The sequence below is a fragment of the Corvus kubaryi genome, unplaced genomic scaffold, assembly GCF_017639235.1.
Source record: "Corvus kubaryi isolate FWS band 111438036 unplaced genomic scaffold, C.kubaryi_AGA036_p1.0 37385, whole genome shotgun sequence".
Classification (NCBI taxonomy): domain Eukaryota; kingdom Metazoa; phylum Chordata; class Aves; order Passeriformes; family Corvidae; genus Corvus; species Corvus kubaryi.
The window spans coordinates 16,759,241-16,778,366 of record NW_024581127.1 but is presented as its reverse complement, the minus strand read 5'-3'; the positions used below and the strand labels follow the sequence as shown (position 1 = coordinate 16,778,366).

General features: G+C 38.7%; 1 protein-coding gene and 1 long non-coding RNA gene across 36 annotated transcripts in view; one reads left to right on the top strand and one right to left on the bottom strand.

Annotated features, from left to right (window-relative positions):
* The window catches only part of RIMS2 (regulating synaptic membrane exocytosis 2), a 452,323-nt gene that overhangs the window by 331,291 nt on the left and 101,906 nt on the right, over positions 1–19,126 (bottom strand). For all 35 annotated transcript variants that reach the window (XM_042036214.1, XM_042036210.1, XM_042036188.1 and 32 more), the window contains one exon: positions 6,648–6,955. In XM_042036214.1, coding sequence (XP_041892148.1) covers positions 6,648–6,955 — 308 coding nt within the window. The remainder of the gene's footprint in view (positions 1–6,647; positions 6,956–19,126) is intronic.
* Positions 2,540–17,326, top strand: LOC121668418. The gene is made up of 3 exons (XR_006017366.1): positions 2,540–2,744; positions 12,057–12,061; positions 17,316–17,326. It is a non-coding gene; the product is annotated as an uncharacterized LOC121668418 (long non-coding RNA).

Sequence of the window (19,126 nt, the reverse complement as noted above, 5' to 3'; positions counted from 1 at the left end):
TGGACTGCCACACAGCTCAAACCAGCCATGGACTGCCACACAGCTCAGACCAGCCATGGACTGCCACACAGCTAAACCAGCCATGGACTGCCACACAGCTCAAACCAGCCATGGACTGCCACACAGCTCAGACCAGCCATGGACTGCTCACAGCTAAACCCAGCCATGGACTGCTACACAGCTAAACCAGCCATGGACTGCCGCACAGCTAAACCCAGCCATGGACTGCCACACGGCTAAACCCAGCCATGGACTGCCACACATCGCAAACCAGCCATGGACTGCCACACAGCTCAAACCAGCCATGGACTGCCACACAGCTAAACCCAGCCATGGACTGCCACACAGCTAAACCAGCCATGGACTGCTCACAGCTCAAACCAGCCATGGACTGCTGCACAGCTTAACCCAGCCATGGACTGCCACACAGCTAAACCCAGCCATGGACTGCCACACAGCTCAGACCAGCCATGGACTGCCACAGCTAAACCAGCCATGGACTGCCACACAGCTAAACCCAGCCATGGACTGCCACACAGCTCAGACCAGCCATGGACTGCCACACAGCTAAACCAGCCATGGACTGCCACACAGCTAAACCAGCCATGGACTGCCACAGCTAAACCAGCCATGGACTGCCACACAGCTCAAACCAGCCATGGACTGCCACACAGCTAAACCCAGCCAAGGACTGCCACACAGCTAAACCAGCCATGGACTGCCACAGCTCAAACCAGCCATGGACTGCCACAGCTCAAACCAGCCATGGACTGCCACAGCTAAACCAGCCATGGACTGCCACACAGCTCAAACCAGCCATGGACTGCCACAGCTAAACCAGCCATGGACTGCCACACAGCTCAAACCAGCCATGGACTGCCACACAGCTAAACCCAGCCAAGGACTGCCACACAGCTCAAACCAGCCATGGATTGCCACAGCTCAAACCAGCCATGGACTGCCACAGCTAAACCAGCCATGGACTGCCGCACAGCTAAACCAGCCATGGACTGCCACCCAGCTAAACCCAGCCATGGACTGCCACACAGCTAATCCCAGCCATGGACTGCCACACAGCTAAACCAGCCATGGACTGCCACGCAGCTCAAACCAGCCATGGACTGCCACGCAGCTCAAACCAGCCATGGTCTGCCACGCAGCTAAACCAGCCATGGACTGCCACACAGCTAAACCCAGCCATGGACTGCCACACAGCTAAACCAGCCACGGACTGCCGCACAGCTAAACCCAGCCACGGACTGCTGCACAGCTAAACCCAGCCATGGACTGCCACACAGCTAAACCCATCCGACGCGGCTTCCTGGGACCGGCGGGTCCCTCTCCCCTCCACACACAGAGCCGGCAGAGCCAACAGGAGCCGGCGTAGCCTCCTGTCTGCAGCCAGCACACTTCGTGCTGAACTGAACGAGACACCATGCAGCCAGCAGCACAAAGGGAGCGAGGCTTTCTCCACCGTAAAGCCTGAACAAGAACACTCTTCAATATGACGGATTCAGAGCCAGAGAGAAAGTGAGGCACATGAGACGGAACTGAGCATGGCGATGGGAGAAAAGAGGGCGGTGCCGCGATTCTCAAGCGTAGCTTAAACAAACTTCTTGCATGCTGTGGTAAGAACCTGTAATATCACAAACTCCTTGTCTCTTTAATCCATTTGAAGTACATGGGGGGATGGAGAATTCATGTGTGGCCCGTGAAGATTTCTGAAGAGTGCCTATGCCAGGATAGATAGTAGCAGTGAGGGCCTTTTAGAGACTTGTGGCGAAGAAAGCCTTTGTGTTCAGGACAAAATAACTCATCCTTAAAAAGGTTAATAACACCATGTGATGGGCCATGTTTGGCAGTGTGAAGGAACTGTGAGATTTTTCATGGGAGAGATGTTTTTTTTTCACCACAGCAGATTGTTTCTTTCTGGGCAGGTCTGCTGTTGGTGGCGGTTTGGGAACCACGTGCAGCTGAAAAAAAACCCTTTTTTTTTCCTTAAGCATAAGAAAGAGACTTTTCAAGAACTGCAGCACTGACTAATACCTCATGTTCTGTTATCCTTTGTGCGAGTTGGGTAAAACAAGGAAAGTGCTGGAAGGGGGGGAGAGGGGAGGGGGTTTGCTTTAATTTCTTGTTATTTCTCTTTACTTCTAATTCTATTAGTAATAAAACTCTTTCTTTGTACTGAAACTGTATTAAGTTTTGTGCCTGCTTTGCTTTGTCCTAATTCTTATCTCACAGAAGGGAAATAAGTAAGTAATGGATATTTTGAACTAAACCACTACACTAAATTGGTGTTTCCACCCGGTTCACGAACTGAAGCCGCTACATGTGCTTAGCACAAAACCTCCATGTGGTACAAATTACATTAGTCTCACCTCAAACAATGTCAAATACACCATGGCCATTTACTGAATCATACACGTGTGCCTGCTGCCCCTGCCTTACCCACACGTCTACTATATAAAAAGCCGTCAAAGCACCATAGGCCAGATTGTAAGTCCTGTGGTAAAGAATTTAAACTGAAAGAGGATATACTTAGGCTAGATATAAGGAAGAAAATCTTTATTGTGAGGGTGGTAAGGCACTGGAACAGGTTGTCCAGGAAAGCTGTGCATGCTCCATGCTGTGCATGCTCCATGCTCAAGGCCAGGCTGGATGGGGTTTTGAGCAACCTGGTCTAGTGGAAGGTATCCTTGCCCACGACAGGTGGGGTGGATCTAGATGATTTTAAGATTTCAGTCTAAGTCATGCTATAAATCTATTATATGAACTAGAAAAAAATGTCATGAGAAACTGTTCTGCTCTTGGTAAGTACAACTTGCTTCTGAACATTTTTTTTTCATTTTACCTTTTTTCTGTAATGGATCCAATATTAGAAAAATGTCCTTGGAGAACGTGCAATCCAAAATCATCCCAGGCTTCTTCAGGCAACAAATTACAGATCAGTCAGAGAAGATCTATAATCAGGTACCTATCTATCTGTCTAAACAGGCTGGGATCTACCAATTGCAAATGGGATTGTTGCTTACACCAAGGAAACAGAATACTAGTCTAATGGTTGAAAAAATAAAATTTTAATGAAGAATAATATACATAAAGAAAACAGGAAGAAAATATGGTGAATACTGCTCAAGAATGGAAAAACAAAAAGGCACATCCAGAAACAACATAGTAAGTAATGAGACAGAAAGGACATTGATGATCCTGAGATTAAAGGAGTGAATGTTGCCCTTTACTCTGTGACCAACTTGTCTCCAGATGACCAAGATAAGACATATGATACTTGATTTAAAGAACTACTAAGCAACGATTGCTGCAACACCCATGGAAGCTGCAAAGGTTAAAAAAACTGTGACAAAAAGAATGTATTTTACCTTTCTATTCAAATCAGAACCCAAGTGCATAGTCTTAGCAATACCTTTTTTTTTTCCACAAGTAGTTATTGTTTTTAACATTTTAAATTATTTTTTATGTCAAAACTAATGTCCTTGGGATGAAAAATAAGACAGAAACCATAGTTCTCACTTTCTACTTACTTCCATTATCGTGATTGTGCAAGGCAAGCATCAACCACTTCTAAATATTGGAGACTTTTTTGTCTATTACATTATTATTTTGGACATTCTGAATGGCTGTGTTTTTCTCAAAGAATTCCTTCATGTAGACAAATGGTCTAACATACTAGTTAGTTGCTCAATTTCTGCATATACCTAGTTTAAGAATAGAAAAAAAACTTGTCATGATGATCTCCCATACAACATTTTTCTCTATTGGTTGGCTCTTTCAGTTAATGTTAAAAAACAGCCAAAACCCCATAACATGAAGCATTCAAAAGGAAGACAGAAGCCCTTAGAAAAAGTTGTATAGAATTTCTTGACCACAACGGCAAGTTTCAAAGAGATAAAATTATCTTACTTAATTTGTTCAATAATAATAAGCATAGCATACATAGATTTATAGATTTTAATATTAAAATTATATCAAATTAGGATATATATATATTCTATGCATGGCTTCAGTATAAAGAGAATATATTATCTTCTGCCCTTAAAGGTGTTGAATGTAATAAAATTGTGCTGGATTTAAAGCCCAGCTGGCAAACAAGTACCACACAGCTGCTTGTTTACTCCCTCCCAGTGAGACGGGAGAGAGAATCAGAAGGGTAAAAGATAGAAAACACAAGAGTTGACACAAAGACAGTTTAAGAGGTCAAGTAAAAGCCACTCACACAAGCAAAGCAAAACAAGGAATTATTCACTGCCTCCATGGGCAGGGAGGTGTTCAGCCATCTCCAGGAGAGCAGAGTCCCATCAGGTGTAACAGTTACTTGGGAAGACAAACTCCATCACTCCAAATGTACCCCTCTTCCTCCTTCACCCCACTTTATTTACTGAGCATGACATCATATGGTCTGGAATATCCCTTTGGTCAGTTTGGGTCACCTGTCCCAGCTCAGGACAGGTGTTGAATCTCCTCCCAACCTCCCATGCACCCCCAGCTTCCTCACCAGTGTGGCAGTACGAGAAGCAGAAAAGGCCTTGCCTCTGTGTAAGCCCTGCTCAGCAATAGCACAAACATCTCTATATTATCCACCCTGTGTTCAGCCCAAATCCAAATCATAGCTCCATACCAGCCTCTGTGAAGAAAATTAACTGTACCCCAGCCAAAAACAACACAAATTGTAAGCCTTCCTGGTATTATTGATGAGAATAGCAATGGCAACACAGCACATACAGATTTCTCCCCACCATTGAATTCTGGGCTAGTCTTTCTCAGCACTGTTGATATTCTCCTCTAAAAGCCCATTTTACCAGTAAGACTTTGGTTGGGCATCATGGAGGAATCTTTTTCATTAGGTCCAGAAAAAAAAGTCTATGTGAGGAACATCAGGGAATATAATTATTCAGAAGACCCTCTATCCTTCAGTAGCACATAATATATATCATATTCTGAGCATACTTGTATATGTTCATTAGGGAACATCAGAATTATTATCAAAAATAAAACATGAAGAGGCCAGTGAGTGAAAAAACTATCTGAACTTAAATAATATATTAAGTAGAAGTGATCACAACCAGAAAAATAGTTCTGTTTTCAGGCACAAAGCCTACATTCTTCCCGTTAGAAAATATTACTTTATACTGTCCACGTTTATCATTTAACTCCACTTAGAGTAAATGCATATTTTGTATCTCGATTATATATTTATTTATATATCACTCTCTCCCTCCATATTTCTGCATGCATATAATGTAAAAACACATTCAGAGTTAAATGCTGCGGCTAACAAGGGTTTGGGATTTTTTGTTATCACATGATCTATGATATTAATTTCCTGGCAAAATTAAGGGGCAAAAATGAACCACAAGAGAATCAACCTTTGTCTCCTGCTCCCTAGTGTCAAGTTAGGGGGCCAGCTGTGTTTTTTCAGAGACTACACATATAACTGAGGAGCACTCAGGACAACTAAGTACTGAACCCAACAGCCAAAATCAGAGCAAAAAGCAATAGGCAGAATAAGTTAAAAAAAAAAAGGCTAGATTAATTACATTCAATTTGTTCTCATGTAAGACCAAAAATAGGAAACAAAATATGGTGGAATTCAAGAGGTGAGGAAAAAGGAAAACTATTTTTGTCATACTAAATGTAAAAGATACTATATACGTCTAACTTGCTTCAAGCTCTCAGAATAAATGCTGTAATGAGGTCATATCTGGGCAGCAGAGAAAAGCTGCCAGCTTATACTGTTCTGGCTGCCAAATTCCAAGGCAGCTGGAGGTCTCACACACGCATGAGGATATCATTTCCATGGAAACACCTGAGCAACCTCACTCTCATCTTTCCCTTCCCACCATATTTAAAGTTCTATACTGGTGTTGCTTAGGAAAAAATTTAATTCATTCAATGAAACCATTTTTATTTTTGTGTTCCAGTAAAACTTAGCCACAGAGGTTGAGAGTTTTCTAGTGGCTTTTAGTATAATCATATCAGGAAAAAGGGAGGAAAGTTCCTGCTCCAGTCTCCTACTAAGCCAGCTCTTACTACATTTAGCACCGATAGAGTTACAATTTCAAACAACGCAAGTAGCATCAACGTAAACCAGTAAAGGAAAAAATATTTATACTAATGACAGTAACTAACAGCAAGAAACTGAGAAACCACGAAAAGGCTCAGGTCATTACACAAAAATGTCACCATCCTCAATACTATATACTGCAAGTACAACCAGATGTTTTAATTCAGTAGTCTGAACAGACACTGTCTTCCATTAATCTGCCTTTTTGAGTCCTATTTTGGATTACTAAAACTTTGCTATAACGTTAGTGACCACAAAAGAAATATGGTAACATTCTGCACAGCACAATGACTGTGATTTGACAAAGTTGCAAGCACATGGACAAACTCTGTCACACTGCAACTGTCATGTCCCACATTTTTTCCGTGAGAAGGAATGAAGATGGCTATGACCATCGGAAACCAACAAAAGACTTCTCAGTGCTGCTTCAAAATGCCCTGTTTTATTCTGTAGCCTATTTTATAGGCTACAGAATAAAAATAAGACAAAATTTTAAAAGATAAAATCAAATTTGTAGCATAAATTCATCAGATCTTATCAGGATAAACATTAAATACTTTCTTACCTGTCTGATGTGTCACTAGTTACTTGATGCTTAACTGTTGAACCATTCTTAATTGAGTCTTGTCTTGTGAGCCCTTGTGGTCTGTTTTTGTCCAGAGCTTGTGTGGATATGTCACCTGGTGGTCCTTGGTACTGCGGATGCTCCTGCAGTTTTGCTTTTTTCTCCTGAGGTGCTTCCTCGTTCCGCAGAGCTCTAACACCTTCTTGGTCCGGCTGCTGGGGTGCATGTGATCCGCTGTTATAGAACCAGGCTCCTGATTTTGTGAGGATTTCTTGTTGTTTTCGGCACAAGTTACATACCCACATTACCTGTTCAGACATATTTAAATGTAAAATCTGTTAGCTTGTAAACACTGCATGCAAAGTTTTCAGCAAGCACACATCAACTGACTGTTACCATTTCCAAAGGTAGAAAGGCTACGGTTTTAAGTCTATTAAAATTACAGTATCTTAGCTCAATACAATAAAATATGTCTGTACAACCTTGGAGTAACTAGTTTTGGAAAAAAATACAAACAAAAATACTTTTAGTCTTTTTTTTTTTTTCATTATTTGCAATACAAGGAAAAACAACACATAGTAGCAATATAAATGAAAAGGTTCTAATACTGAGGTTCCAATGGTAATAAGTGTAAGCTTTGAAAATTAACACTATAATTTGAGGATGATAGAAAAAAATTAATTAAGAAGTCATTAAATTTTTAATCCATTTTAATTCTCTCACTAACAGTAAAGAACTTTAGAAAAGGTAATCTGCTGTTACAAACAAGTAATTTCATAACTCTCCAAAATGCTCCGCTGATTTACTTCCATGGTGGTCTATATCCTATGTGTACATGTAGATGCTGACTTCAAGAAGTGACTTCAATTTCAGAACAATTTTAAATTAAAGCCATTTTATAACTAAAGTAACACAATGTATACGGTGGTGTATCTCTCCACTTCATAGCCACAATTTAGCTTTCACTATATGTTTACTAAATTATTAAAATTACTACAGCTTCCCAGTTATGTGATCCTGCATATAGTAATGAGATTTTTTTTAATATTCTAAAATGTACTTGTTTGCAAAGCTTTTGTATCTGATCACCTTAGTCACATGGCAGTTCAGGAAATCAACAACACCAATTATCTGTAAGTTAATTTCACATTCAGCTATTAAGTTATATGAGAATAAATCAGGATGCAGTGAATCAAATACAACACACCAGCCATGAACACACTGGACCATTCAAACTGATTATCATGTTACCCTAAAATTTGGATTGTAGATAGTATTAATCTACTGCAAGTTTCATCCTTCACTCCTTAATCTTCATTTTTCTTAAGCCTTAGCTCAGATTTCCTTTTCTTTTTCTTCTCTTTATATATTTTTGTCTAAGTACACCAACAAAATTGCACCAGTTTTGCTATATATTCCTTGAATGTCTACACTCAGCCTTCAATCTAGTCATCATGTCTCCAGTTCCAATCCTACAGCAAGCTGCCTTTTCTCCAATGATTTAGAGCATAGGACATTCAAAGGCTTACATCAGTGCTCATCACTCTTTTAAATGCAGCCAGCTCCATGGAATCACATTGAAGATGTAGTTCCTACCTCCACAATACATTTAGCTCAGTCCAGTAGAAAAGGTTTCAGAAGCTGCAATCTGTATCTTGCTTTCATTCTCCAGGCTGTTATCTAATAGATAACTTGGGTCATGCTCTCTAGTCAAGTCTCACAATAAATCTTTCAATGAGAGCTTCATATAGAAGGTCACTTGGATGCAAGGTTCATACTCAAACTAAAGTCACCAACTGCCTCATTCACAAAGTGTTGGGCTGGGGCAGAAAAAGGAGGCATCAGTTGCCCATTTAATGGTGGTGGTATGCCCTATTCTGGTAAACTTCCTTCTTATCTTTTTATAGGGCTGATGTCATTTATGAGAACTCATGTCTGCTTACATCAAAAAGACAGAACAAACCATCAAAGCACTGAGGACAAAAAAGAGAGACCCCCCAAGTAGCAGGTTGCTCTCTGAGGTACATTAGATGTCCTTAGAGGACATTCAAAGGCCAAAACTGTGTATGCTTCAGGCCTGAACATCATTCAAATACAAATTTAAGAGCAGGCCTGTTTTACCTGTGCTAATTAAGTTAGAAAGTACATGAGAAAGCACCAAAGTGAAATTTCAGAACCCAAGACAGAAGTATTTTTGCCCTCTTTAATCAACAGCAGTTAAAAGGCTTTAATATTTCTGCCAGGTCTGTACACAGCAGAAAGTAGTTCTAACCTTTCCATGCATGTGACAGAGCAATGAAAGGAACAATTATATGAGAATGCAAATATATAACAACTTGAATGACAATGAGATAAAATCCACCGAAGTCCTCATTTGCTATTTTCACTTCTATTAGTAGATGTTAAATATCACAAAAACTATATACTACAGTCAAAACACTTGGGCAACTTTGTCCTTGGCTGACAGTCATATTTTGTCCTCAGACAATGGACTCCAGGATGACCAGTATTATTCTCTTGTACCCAACAGAATAAGAGTTCCCTCTGAATTAATATGATTTCCTATCGCCTCCTCTAAAACTAGAATCAGGAAGAGTACTCCTGACCTAACCTGAATCCTGAAAAGTTTATTTAGGGTATTTCAGTTTGAAAAAAAAAAATCAAACACATGGCCTTAAAAATGCATAGATTCATGAATTTTGCGGATTCTTTTTCTGCTTTCATAGGAGCATTTAATGATAATTACAGGTCACGCTTCTGATAAAGCCTTATTTTCAACATCATTTCAACATGCAGGATTTCATAGTGTTAACCCTAACAGTCATAATTTTAGCTTCAAATAATCACACACACTGAGAAGAATGGGAACTGTCACACAGACAGAAATGTTTGTGCTTTCGGTGAGCACAAAAATCACAAGCCCGCAAATAGTACTGGGCTAAATTGACTTCCCCATCTTATAAGAGGATGTAGAAGCATTCTTGCAATTTAAAAAATACTGGCAATTTATAGTGCAGACCTCTCAATTAAATGACAGACACACTCGTAAGATGGTGTCATAAGAGCACAGACAGGAAGGTGGCATGTTCCTGGGCAGGATTTCTCCTTCTGCCCCCAGGTGCCCGGGACAGAGTGCTCAACAGCTCACACACATGCAGAGCGGGTCTGTCCCTGCCAAGTCCCTGCCAGGACATAGCATTTACTGGGACTGTGACAGCAGCACTGCAGAGAGGCAAAGACCACATGAGTAGGCTGCATGCTCAATACCTGCATTTTGACAAACCTGCGAGGAGAAAACGTAGAATTTTCCCTTCTGAAAGAGAAATTTTAAAGGACTAATCCCTTAAATCAGAAATCTGTGCTCCAGAGTAGGCACACTATCTACTGCGCCCATTTGCAACTCTCCTAACCACCCTCCTACAAAGTTCAACAGTCATGAGCACATTTTGTACACAAAAATCTGTGTTGCAATTTGCAGGTGTCAATCCTCCACACCAGAACACTGCCAATTTGAAAAGGAAACCAGGGGGAAAAAAATCTCCTCACCAACGTTAAGTATTAGTTCAGAACTAGAATTCCAGGTGCTAGTGGCACTGGGTCGGGATGTGCGTTTCCATAGGAAAGGCTGAAACACCACCTAGTGCATACAACAGGCATTGCTGAAGCTCAGTTCAAATCAACTTCTCATTGCGGAAAAGAACGCACTAAATATATTTGACATTTTCACATTAACCCTTATATCCATTTTTTTCAAATAATAATTTCTTCTTTTTATACACAACACTGAAAATAAGTATTCTAAATTTGCATTAGAGAGATACACCTTAAACCTTCCATCTGCTTTCCATTCACAAAGGTTAGTTCTATACACTGAACTAATAAGTTCTAACTCGTTTTTGATTTCTTCACTATTTTTGGCAAGATTATTCATTATATGCTCCCACTTCTAACACTGCCCAGCAGCTTTCATCACATATTATTAGCACTTTTTACTACATGGGCCCATAAAACAAATTCTGCAAAACCTACAGTAATCAGCCATTTCACATCTACGTATCAGAAGTAATGAATGCACAAAAATTACTTCTTTGTATTGTTCTAAAAAAGATATTACAGTTTCTTGTTCTTAGATGAAATTCTTCAAAACACATTTGACACACCACTTTAACTTCAATAAATGGGAAATATATTTATCAAGAAATTACATCTGCAGATATTTCAAGCGAAAACAAAATGCAATTCAATAAAAGGATATAGTAATGACATTCATTTTACTATTTTCAGATAGATCATGTGAAAAGACAGCTACCTTACAAAACACCATTCACTATTCCCATAAGTATAGTTATAGATGGCCTAACGCTAAATCCTGAGAACAAAATGGATACCTTACTTTAAGATTAGATTAAAAGGCTCAGTATATTTGATTATACATAACTTGAGTTTAATAGCTTTGACACTACAACGTAAGAAATAATTATGCCAAATCCTCATCAGCCTTCAGAACATTACTTCAAGTTACAGGTGTTCCGAGGTGAAAAATTGTCCTGGAAGGCTTCCACAGTATTTCACCAAATCTATTAGAGTTCACCTGCTTGGCACAAGCATCTAATATACATTGGCATTACATTAACTGTTGCACTTGCTGCTAGTAATCTTAAGCAAAGTTCATATGTTTTAATTATATTTGTGTTTGTGTTTCTTTTTGGCTCTCACATTTCATGTAGGATACAATTCCTTAAAAATTACACAAGGTAACAAGACTGTAGCATCAATAGAAAGGAGGCAACAAAAGGAAGAGTAGAAAAACTCTTTGCTTGGGTCATCAAGGTAACTAATCATGATTACTTACACATTACTGCTAGTCCTTTTTTTCCCCTAATTTGTCACAGGTGCAAAACTTCATTACATCATGGAGCAGTGCAATGTTTGAAGCCACCCTGTACTAAGGAAGTTTCTTCGAGGACATAGTACATCTCTCTATTCGTCACTATGCTGATGACAGGATCACGGAATCGTGAGCGTTGGAAGGGACCTCTGGAGATCATCCAGCCCAGCCCCTCTGCCAAGGCAGAGTTATCTGGAGCAGGTGGCATAGGAACGTGTCCAGGTGGGTTTGGAATGTCTCCAGAGAGGGAGTGAGATCCCTGGGCAGCCTGGTTCAGTGCTCTGCCACCCTCAGTGTTAGTAAGTTCTTCCTCATGTTGAGGTGGAACTTGTTGTATTTTGGCTTGTGGCCGTTGCTCCTTGTCCTGTCACTGGGCACCACCAAAAAGAGTCCACATGCCGATGTGGAATAGACACTGCAAACCAGCACTGGCACTATGTAACATGAGTCCCCTTCCTCTGTCCAGTCACAAAAACTACAATTTACTGTAAAATCTGCTTCTTCTGCTTCAGGTAATATAGACCCAGTATCTGTACAGGCCAATGGTATCTTCCTTACCTCTAGTCCCTGTTTCTGCTAATCTTGGCTCATTTTGCCTATTTGAAATGTAACAGTGTTTCTGAGGAACTGTAAGTTCAGTAAGAGAGCTTCCTGGGTTTGGGACTGTGAGAATCCCTTTCAACATCACCTCCCCAGAAAATGAGATGGAACTGTTTTTCTGGTTATCTTTTTTTTCAGAATACATTAAGGTCTCCCAAAATTTTCCAGTAAAATAACAACATTATTAGTTGTCCCTGTCAAAAGTAAAACTTTTAAATTTTCTGTTTATTACTTAGAATTCAATCTTCCTTGAATTGGACTATAAGACTTCTCAAAGTTAGCTAAAACATAAAATCTTATCTATTTGGTTATATACACCACCAAAACATGTCTCATGTTTGCACTAAAAAAACAGTAATTCCCTTTTGCTCTCCCCATCTGCAGTCTATGCTCTCTCTTACAGCCAAGAGTACTGATTTCCACTACTGCTGAGGGAAAATCTGTTTTCTGAGGTGCTTCCTTTAAAAATTTCTGGGTTGACATTCCTTTTTAATGAAAGTGTCTATGACTGTGGAAGACTTATATATAGCATGTGCTATCCATAGCCAACATTCATATTTTTGGAATATAGAGGCTTTTGCAATGTCTCTAGGATTTCTCTATAAAGACATAATTCTAGAGGTCTGTGTCCAGAATACAGATGCATCTTTTGCAGCTGCTAAGATCTATTTTAAAGACACAAAATCATTATTTTGGAGTGAATGGAATAAATCTTTGTGCTCATACATTGTAAGCAGCAGAGTCTGGTTATAACTTTAATGAAACAGAAAGTCTTCCATTTCATTTTACTGCTCTGACTGTACAGACAAGTTCCCTTTTCATTTCCTTCTGTTACATTAATGCATTTTGTCAGTAAAATATATTACAGGAGCAAAGTTAATCTCTGAATTTGTGACTTTTATAAAAGTTGGTAAAGATTACCTATTTTTTCATTATTTTGATATGCCACTAGTCTGTGCTATGGTACTGACTTTCATGTTACAATCAGTTTGACTGAATGCCAAAACTGCTATAATGTTTATTTGCCTTACATCTGTAATGACAAACAGATACCTATACCCCAAAATTGTATTAAATATCAGAAGAATTCCAATACCACTTAAGAAAAGTGGGAAAGCTTATAATACTGGTATGAAACAAACACCTTTACATATATTTTAAGGGATATGTGTATTTGCACTACAAAAATTCTTTGTACTGGGGGGTGACTATATTTGCTCTTGACTTTGTAGTGAATGGATATATCATGTATGAAAAGTTGTAATGGCCATAAACAACCAAGTCAGCATGAAATAAGTGTATCACTTCTTGTGCATGCATGTGATGCAGTATATTTACATGACACTATCTTCCAAGAAGAAGAGGAAATTATGTGATTACAATTTTTAAAAGGTACACACTCTTTTGTACCAGCGGTGTCCTTATCCTAATGGACAGTGTATCTCTTTTGCATCACTCTTTTATTATCCTTAAGACATATACTAGTAATTTTGTTCATACATTTTTTCAAGCTAGAGTATAATTTCTAATCCATGAGCAAAATTGCTCATATAATTATCAAGTAAGACATTTGACTAGGAAAACAGATTATTTATGTTCACAAAAATGTGGGGGAAAAAACCGTCCATGTGCACAGTAGGACTAGAAACTGTTAGTTAGAACACTAATCTAGCTGGGTTAATATAAGCCAGAGTACATCCTTCCTAAAGTATATTGCATAAAAAGAAGTTGTTCATGTATAAAATATATTATATTCTTCAAGATCTGTAAAGGCAATACTTTGGGTTTTTTCACTATGGCACAGGCACAACTCAACACTGCCCAGTCCATGCCAAGGAAGACAGTGCATAATTCCCACATAGTGCCATATTGACCATACTCAGCTCTTTCATGAGCTTTCATGATTTCATTAAGAAGTAGAATGGTGTACAGACTTCCAGTGAGACAATGGCTATTGTGACATCGGGTGTGATTTGGACATAGTACAAACCGGCCAATATTATGTCTCAACAAATACAGCTGCACTGCTTCCAAAATGGAATTCATAAACCTACACAGTACTCCGGAGGGTCATGAGGGTTTATTTAATAAGTGCAGTGGGTTTGGCATGAAATTAACTTGCTCTAAGTGAACAGAGTTTACAACATGGTTCACAAAGGATACCTTTAACCTTGGAAATTTGAATAATTACTGAATATATTGAGAATGTACAGTCAACCAAGCTACACATTTACTAAATGTTCAGATTTGTAACAGTCTCAGAAAAGCAAGAGAACTGAGCACACATTTCCTGCACTTTTCTTAGGAAACTTAAGCGCCTTAAGAATACTGGATAGGAAGAAACCTCATGGATTGCTTCCAGTTGCCTGCTGCTTCAAAGAAAAAAAAATTTAAAATTCGTAATTTAATAAAATTTTATCTTAAAATTAACTATAAATAAAGAGCCCAAAATCTGTCAAAAGGCTTTTCCAATCCCTACAGCTACAATGGAAATAATGTCTTTCAATTTCCAGTGCTCGTGTATTCCAAACTAGTTTCTTGCTATTTATTCTTGTACCAGTATTGTCATTAAGTGTAAATAGCTCCTTTCTCTCCTCAGTGTTTGCTGCCTGATGATTTTATAGTGACCAATCACATACCCTCTCTGCTTTCATTTTTCAAGACCAAATAGATTTTGCTCTTTGAGACTACGCCTATATTAGCAAGACACAATCCTGTCACAGGGCCAGGTGCTGGCCCAGGATTGCCTGCTAATTCTTATGCTTCCTGGCACAGTCAGGCCTTTGCTAACCAGCATCTCCCAGACAATGCCAACACACAGTGTAGAAAAACAGCATGGAGCAGAAACTGCTCCTAATAAGCAGTTTGCACTCAGTTACCCTGCTATGGAAAGCAGAATTCAGGACTGTTGATCAAGACTGAGCCACAGAGGAGTCCCTGGCCTGTGTAGTTCAGAGAAGAAAGCCTTATTAGTTCTTAAATTCCTGATTTTACACTTAGTGGTATTTTACTGCACTCATTTTCACTACAGGAGTTCACAAGGTCATCTGGTTCTCTATTTTGCAGTATCCCATTGCTCCCCTGTGCTGATAAGCATCCAACTTTGTGTAACCAATGTATTTAATTACAGCACTCTTTTCTCTATGCCAAGGGCACTACTGAAAATATTCAAGATCTTCCCCAGTACTAAGGCTTGAGGAACTCAGCTAGGAAGTTGTTTACAGCTTTTCCCTCTAATTCTTTATTCAATTAATCCTCATTGTTTCAGTTTAACCAGTAATTTCTGGTGGTCTAGTAAAATTTAAGCTCCTGCAAAGTTAGTTATTTTTTACACTAACCCTTAGCCATCCCAGCACAAAACCAAGTTCCTTGAATTCATCAGTCCAATTGGTTTTGCCTATTTGTTCCCTTAATTCCTCAAAAAATAAATCTCTCAGTAAAGACTGTTGTTAGAGCAATTTTGCTCATGGATTAGGAATTTGTGAGGGAGGAAAGACAAATTTTTGGTAAAAAATACAAATAGGCAATTATGGTTGGAATAAGGCAATACAAATAGGCATTAGAATTACTAATTTTCAAAATTTTTCCAGCAAAGTGGTTGACATTAACAGCTTTTACACAAATATAGAATGTCTGAAAATATTAAAGGGTTTTTTTAATAAAATATTGTTACAATAATTTCTTAAATATTTTAATAACAATTATTATGAGCTATTATTATGCAAAATATTTTTTCCCACCAAATTTGGGACATAGTAGAAATAATCCAAATGCCACTTCTAAGTTGTTTTATTTTATCAAGACTTTTGCTCTCACAGGCAATGTTAAATAATATTCAAAAATCTTAAAGTGATTTCATTTTGAGACTTTTGTTTCCTAAGAGTCTCAATTAGATGTTATTTATGCCTCTTTGTGTTCAAAAATCTGTACTAATGTCACAGCTTCATTAAGGGACCAGCTAATAAAAATAACAAATGATCTACAGCCCAGAGGTGTTGAGCATATTCATTAGTTAACACTTGTAAACCATCGGAAGATGAATGGCACTAAGTGTTCACAAGTTATTTATAAATATAAGACACAATGTCAACATCAACAAGGGACCAAAAGGGAGGAAATGTGACAGGACCACAATAAGCCTGGGGTCTGTATGCAGATGGCACTAAATTGAAATCAACAGAATTACGCCATTTACATCATCTGTGTCATCATTCATTACTGAAATTGTCTGAGAAAAATGAAAGATCCAACTCTAATGAAATGTAACATAATGGTAATAGAAAAATTGAGATGCTTATCATGTAGTTACTGGTGTATTGAATCCCACATAAACATTCTTCAACTTTACATGAACTTGCTGCCTGGGCTCTAACAATGTAGTCACAGCAGCACAGCTCTCAGACAAAATATAAAACATATAGAATCATCGAATATGTTGAATTGGAAGTGATCCATAAGGAGTATCAACTCCAACTCCCTGCTCCTCAAAGGACTGCCTAAAACTGAACCATATCATTATGAGCATTATCCAGATGCTCCTGAAACAAGCTTGGTGCCATGTCCGGTTCTCTGGGGAAACTGTTCCAGTGACCAACCACCTTCTGGGTGAAGACCTTTTCCTAATGTCCAGTCAGAAGCTCCCCAGCCCCCTTCCCCATCCCTGTGAGGAAGCCGTAGTCTGCAATGAGGTCACCCCTCCGCCTTCTCTTCTCCAACCGGGACAAGCCAAGTGACCTCAGCCACTACCCCTAAGTCTTGCCCTTAGGAAGAATTTTCACCACTTTAATCTCCTTCCTCTGGACTCACTCTAATAGTCTGAGGTCCTTTGTACGCTGTGGTACCCCAAACTGCACACAGCACTCAGTGAGGCCACACCAGCTCACAGTATGGTGGGACAATCACCTCCCCCCACCAATTCTCAATGCTGTGGTATCCAGCCTGGAAACCTACACTGAGTTGCACACTACAACAGCTACACATCTTATGACTGCAATAGCTGCAGCCACAGTTAACCCTGACAGAATAGTAAGAAAATCTAACATTAAAAAGAGAATTATATGTATGTCAGTATGTTTGTTTCAGGAATTTCAAAACAGAATAGGAGACTAAGGGTAAAAAAGCAACAGACTTAGTGACACCTTACACAGTCAGGTATATACACCTATCAATATGCTGAAGAGAACAATTATATTTAACAAAAGGAAAAAAGGGATTTATGAACAATGGAATAAAGCTCTTTTTTCTTTTTTAATCCAATGCCAAATAGTCCCCTTTGTTAGGAAGCAAATAAAGTTAACTGCCTATATTTATACTTTATATATATTGACACGTTTCTGTACTTCCATAATTATTTCTTACTTTAAAGTATCTACAAATTCCACATATGCAAAATCCTTCTGCTACTTCAGCAGAAGCAACTAGGTGAATGCTTCCCCTTCTCTGCTCGTATAAATTAGCAGGCTTTGAAAGCATTATCAGTGAGAATTATCACCTTTCCTAAACTTAGTTCTATTTCAAATTCACTCAGATAATTGTATCTACAGTTTAATGACCACTTCCTTCTTTATAGCTCTTTAGTACCATTCCCTCTTGCAGGAAAAGTGAAATATATCATGGGAGAACTCTTCATGTACATGTTATGTGTATGTGAGCTGACAGTCCAAAGCCTTAATAAAGTCCTTAATGTTCTTCCAAACTCTTAATATGAGAATCCTGAAGTAAGAACAGCAAACAAGTCATGGAGCAAGTGTCTTGAAGAACATCAATAACTGAATTTCTCGTCAAAAAAGAACCCACACTACAATTTCAATTTGCAGCTAACAACTAAGTATTAGACTTTTCAAAGAATATTACTGAATTACAAAAATAATTTTGTCCTGAAAAAGTTTGCATCAGTATTTGAAGCTCCTACAAGAATAAAAGGCTTTCTAGAAGTATATCCTGGAAACTATGTCTGTGCCTTAAAAAGGACATAGAATTTGCCTTAAAAAGAGCATATAGTTTGTTAGGAATTCTTTCTAAACAGGCTGTGTCGTTTTACATTCCAACTTACAGCTGGAAGCTCTTACCAGTTTACCCTGTTAAACCACTGAATCTTACTATTGATACATCTCCATGTGGCTTCTGTTTCTCCCTTCATTTTTTCAATATTCACTACAGACAATGTAGAAGGAAGCAAGTCAGCTCTGTGAAGACACCACATGCAGCCTATATAAATGGCTAGACTAAATGTTTGAGGCTTTAGAAAGAAAATCTCAACTTTTGTTGAGATTAAATCCAGACACAATGGTTTCTTTATGAAAGAATTTTTAATCTTCTCAGAAGGTGAAGTTATATGTGTTTTAATTCCCAGTTCTGGACTAGACCTAACCCATATTTAAGTCCATGGAGAGCGAAGACAGTGGTCTACTTCTCTCTGGTAAAGCCCTCCTTTTGTTCCCTAGCTGCTAAGTGTAACTGGTGGCATGCTCTCCCTCGAGCAATGGCCTTACACAGCAGGCAGCCATTCTGTGGATTTAGGGCCTGAATAAACCCTCACCTATGATAGTATCCCATTCATAATACTAAATACATCCACAGCATTTTATTAAGCTTTTGGTACAACAGAATTACAGTAGTCTAACATTCTAGGATCATAGCTATTTTATTTCAAAGTCTTTTATAAATAGCCAGTTAAGATAAACAGATGAATAAGCTATAAAACAAAAACAATCATATTAATCTAGAAGGACTCCAGAAACATAAATCATGACCAAAAAATCTTTTGCAACATGGTCAATATTAATAAAGCATTTTCTCTTGAATAAAATATAGCTTGTTAGACATTTTTAATGAGTACTTGAGAACCTATATGCTAAATTTTGAACTAATTTTCACTTTTTGCTATACAACGTTAAGAAAAACGTAAACAATTATGCTCCTCCCAAGTTACTGAGGACAGACATTCACTACATAGAAAGTTTTCTTTGGCTACTCACAATGATGTCGATAA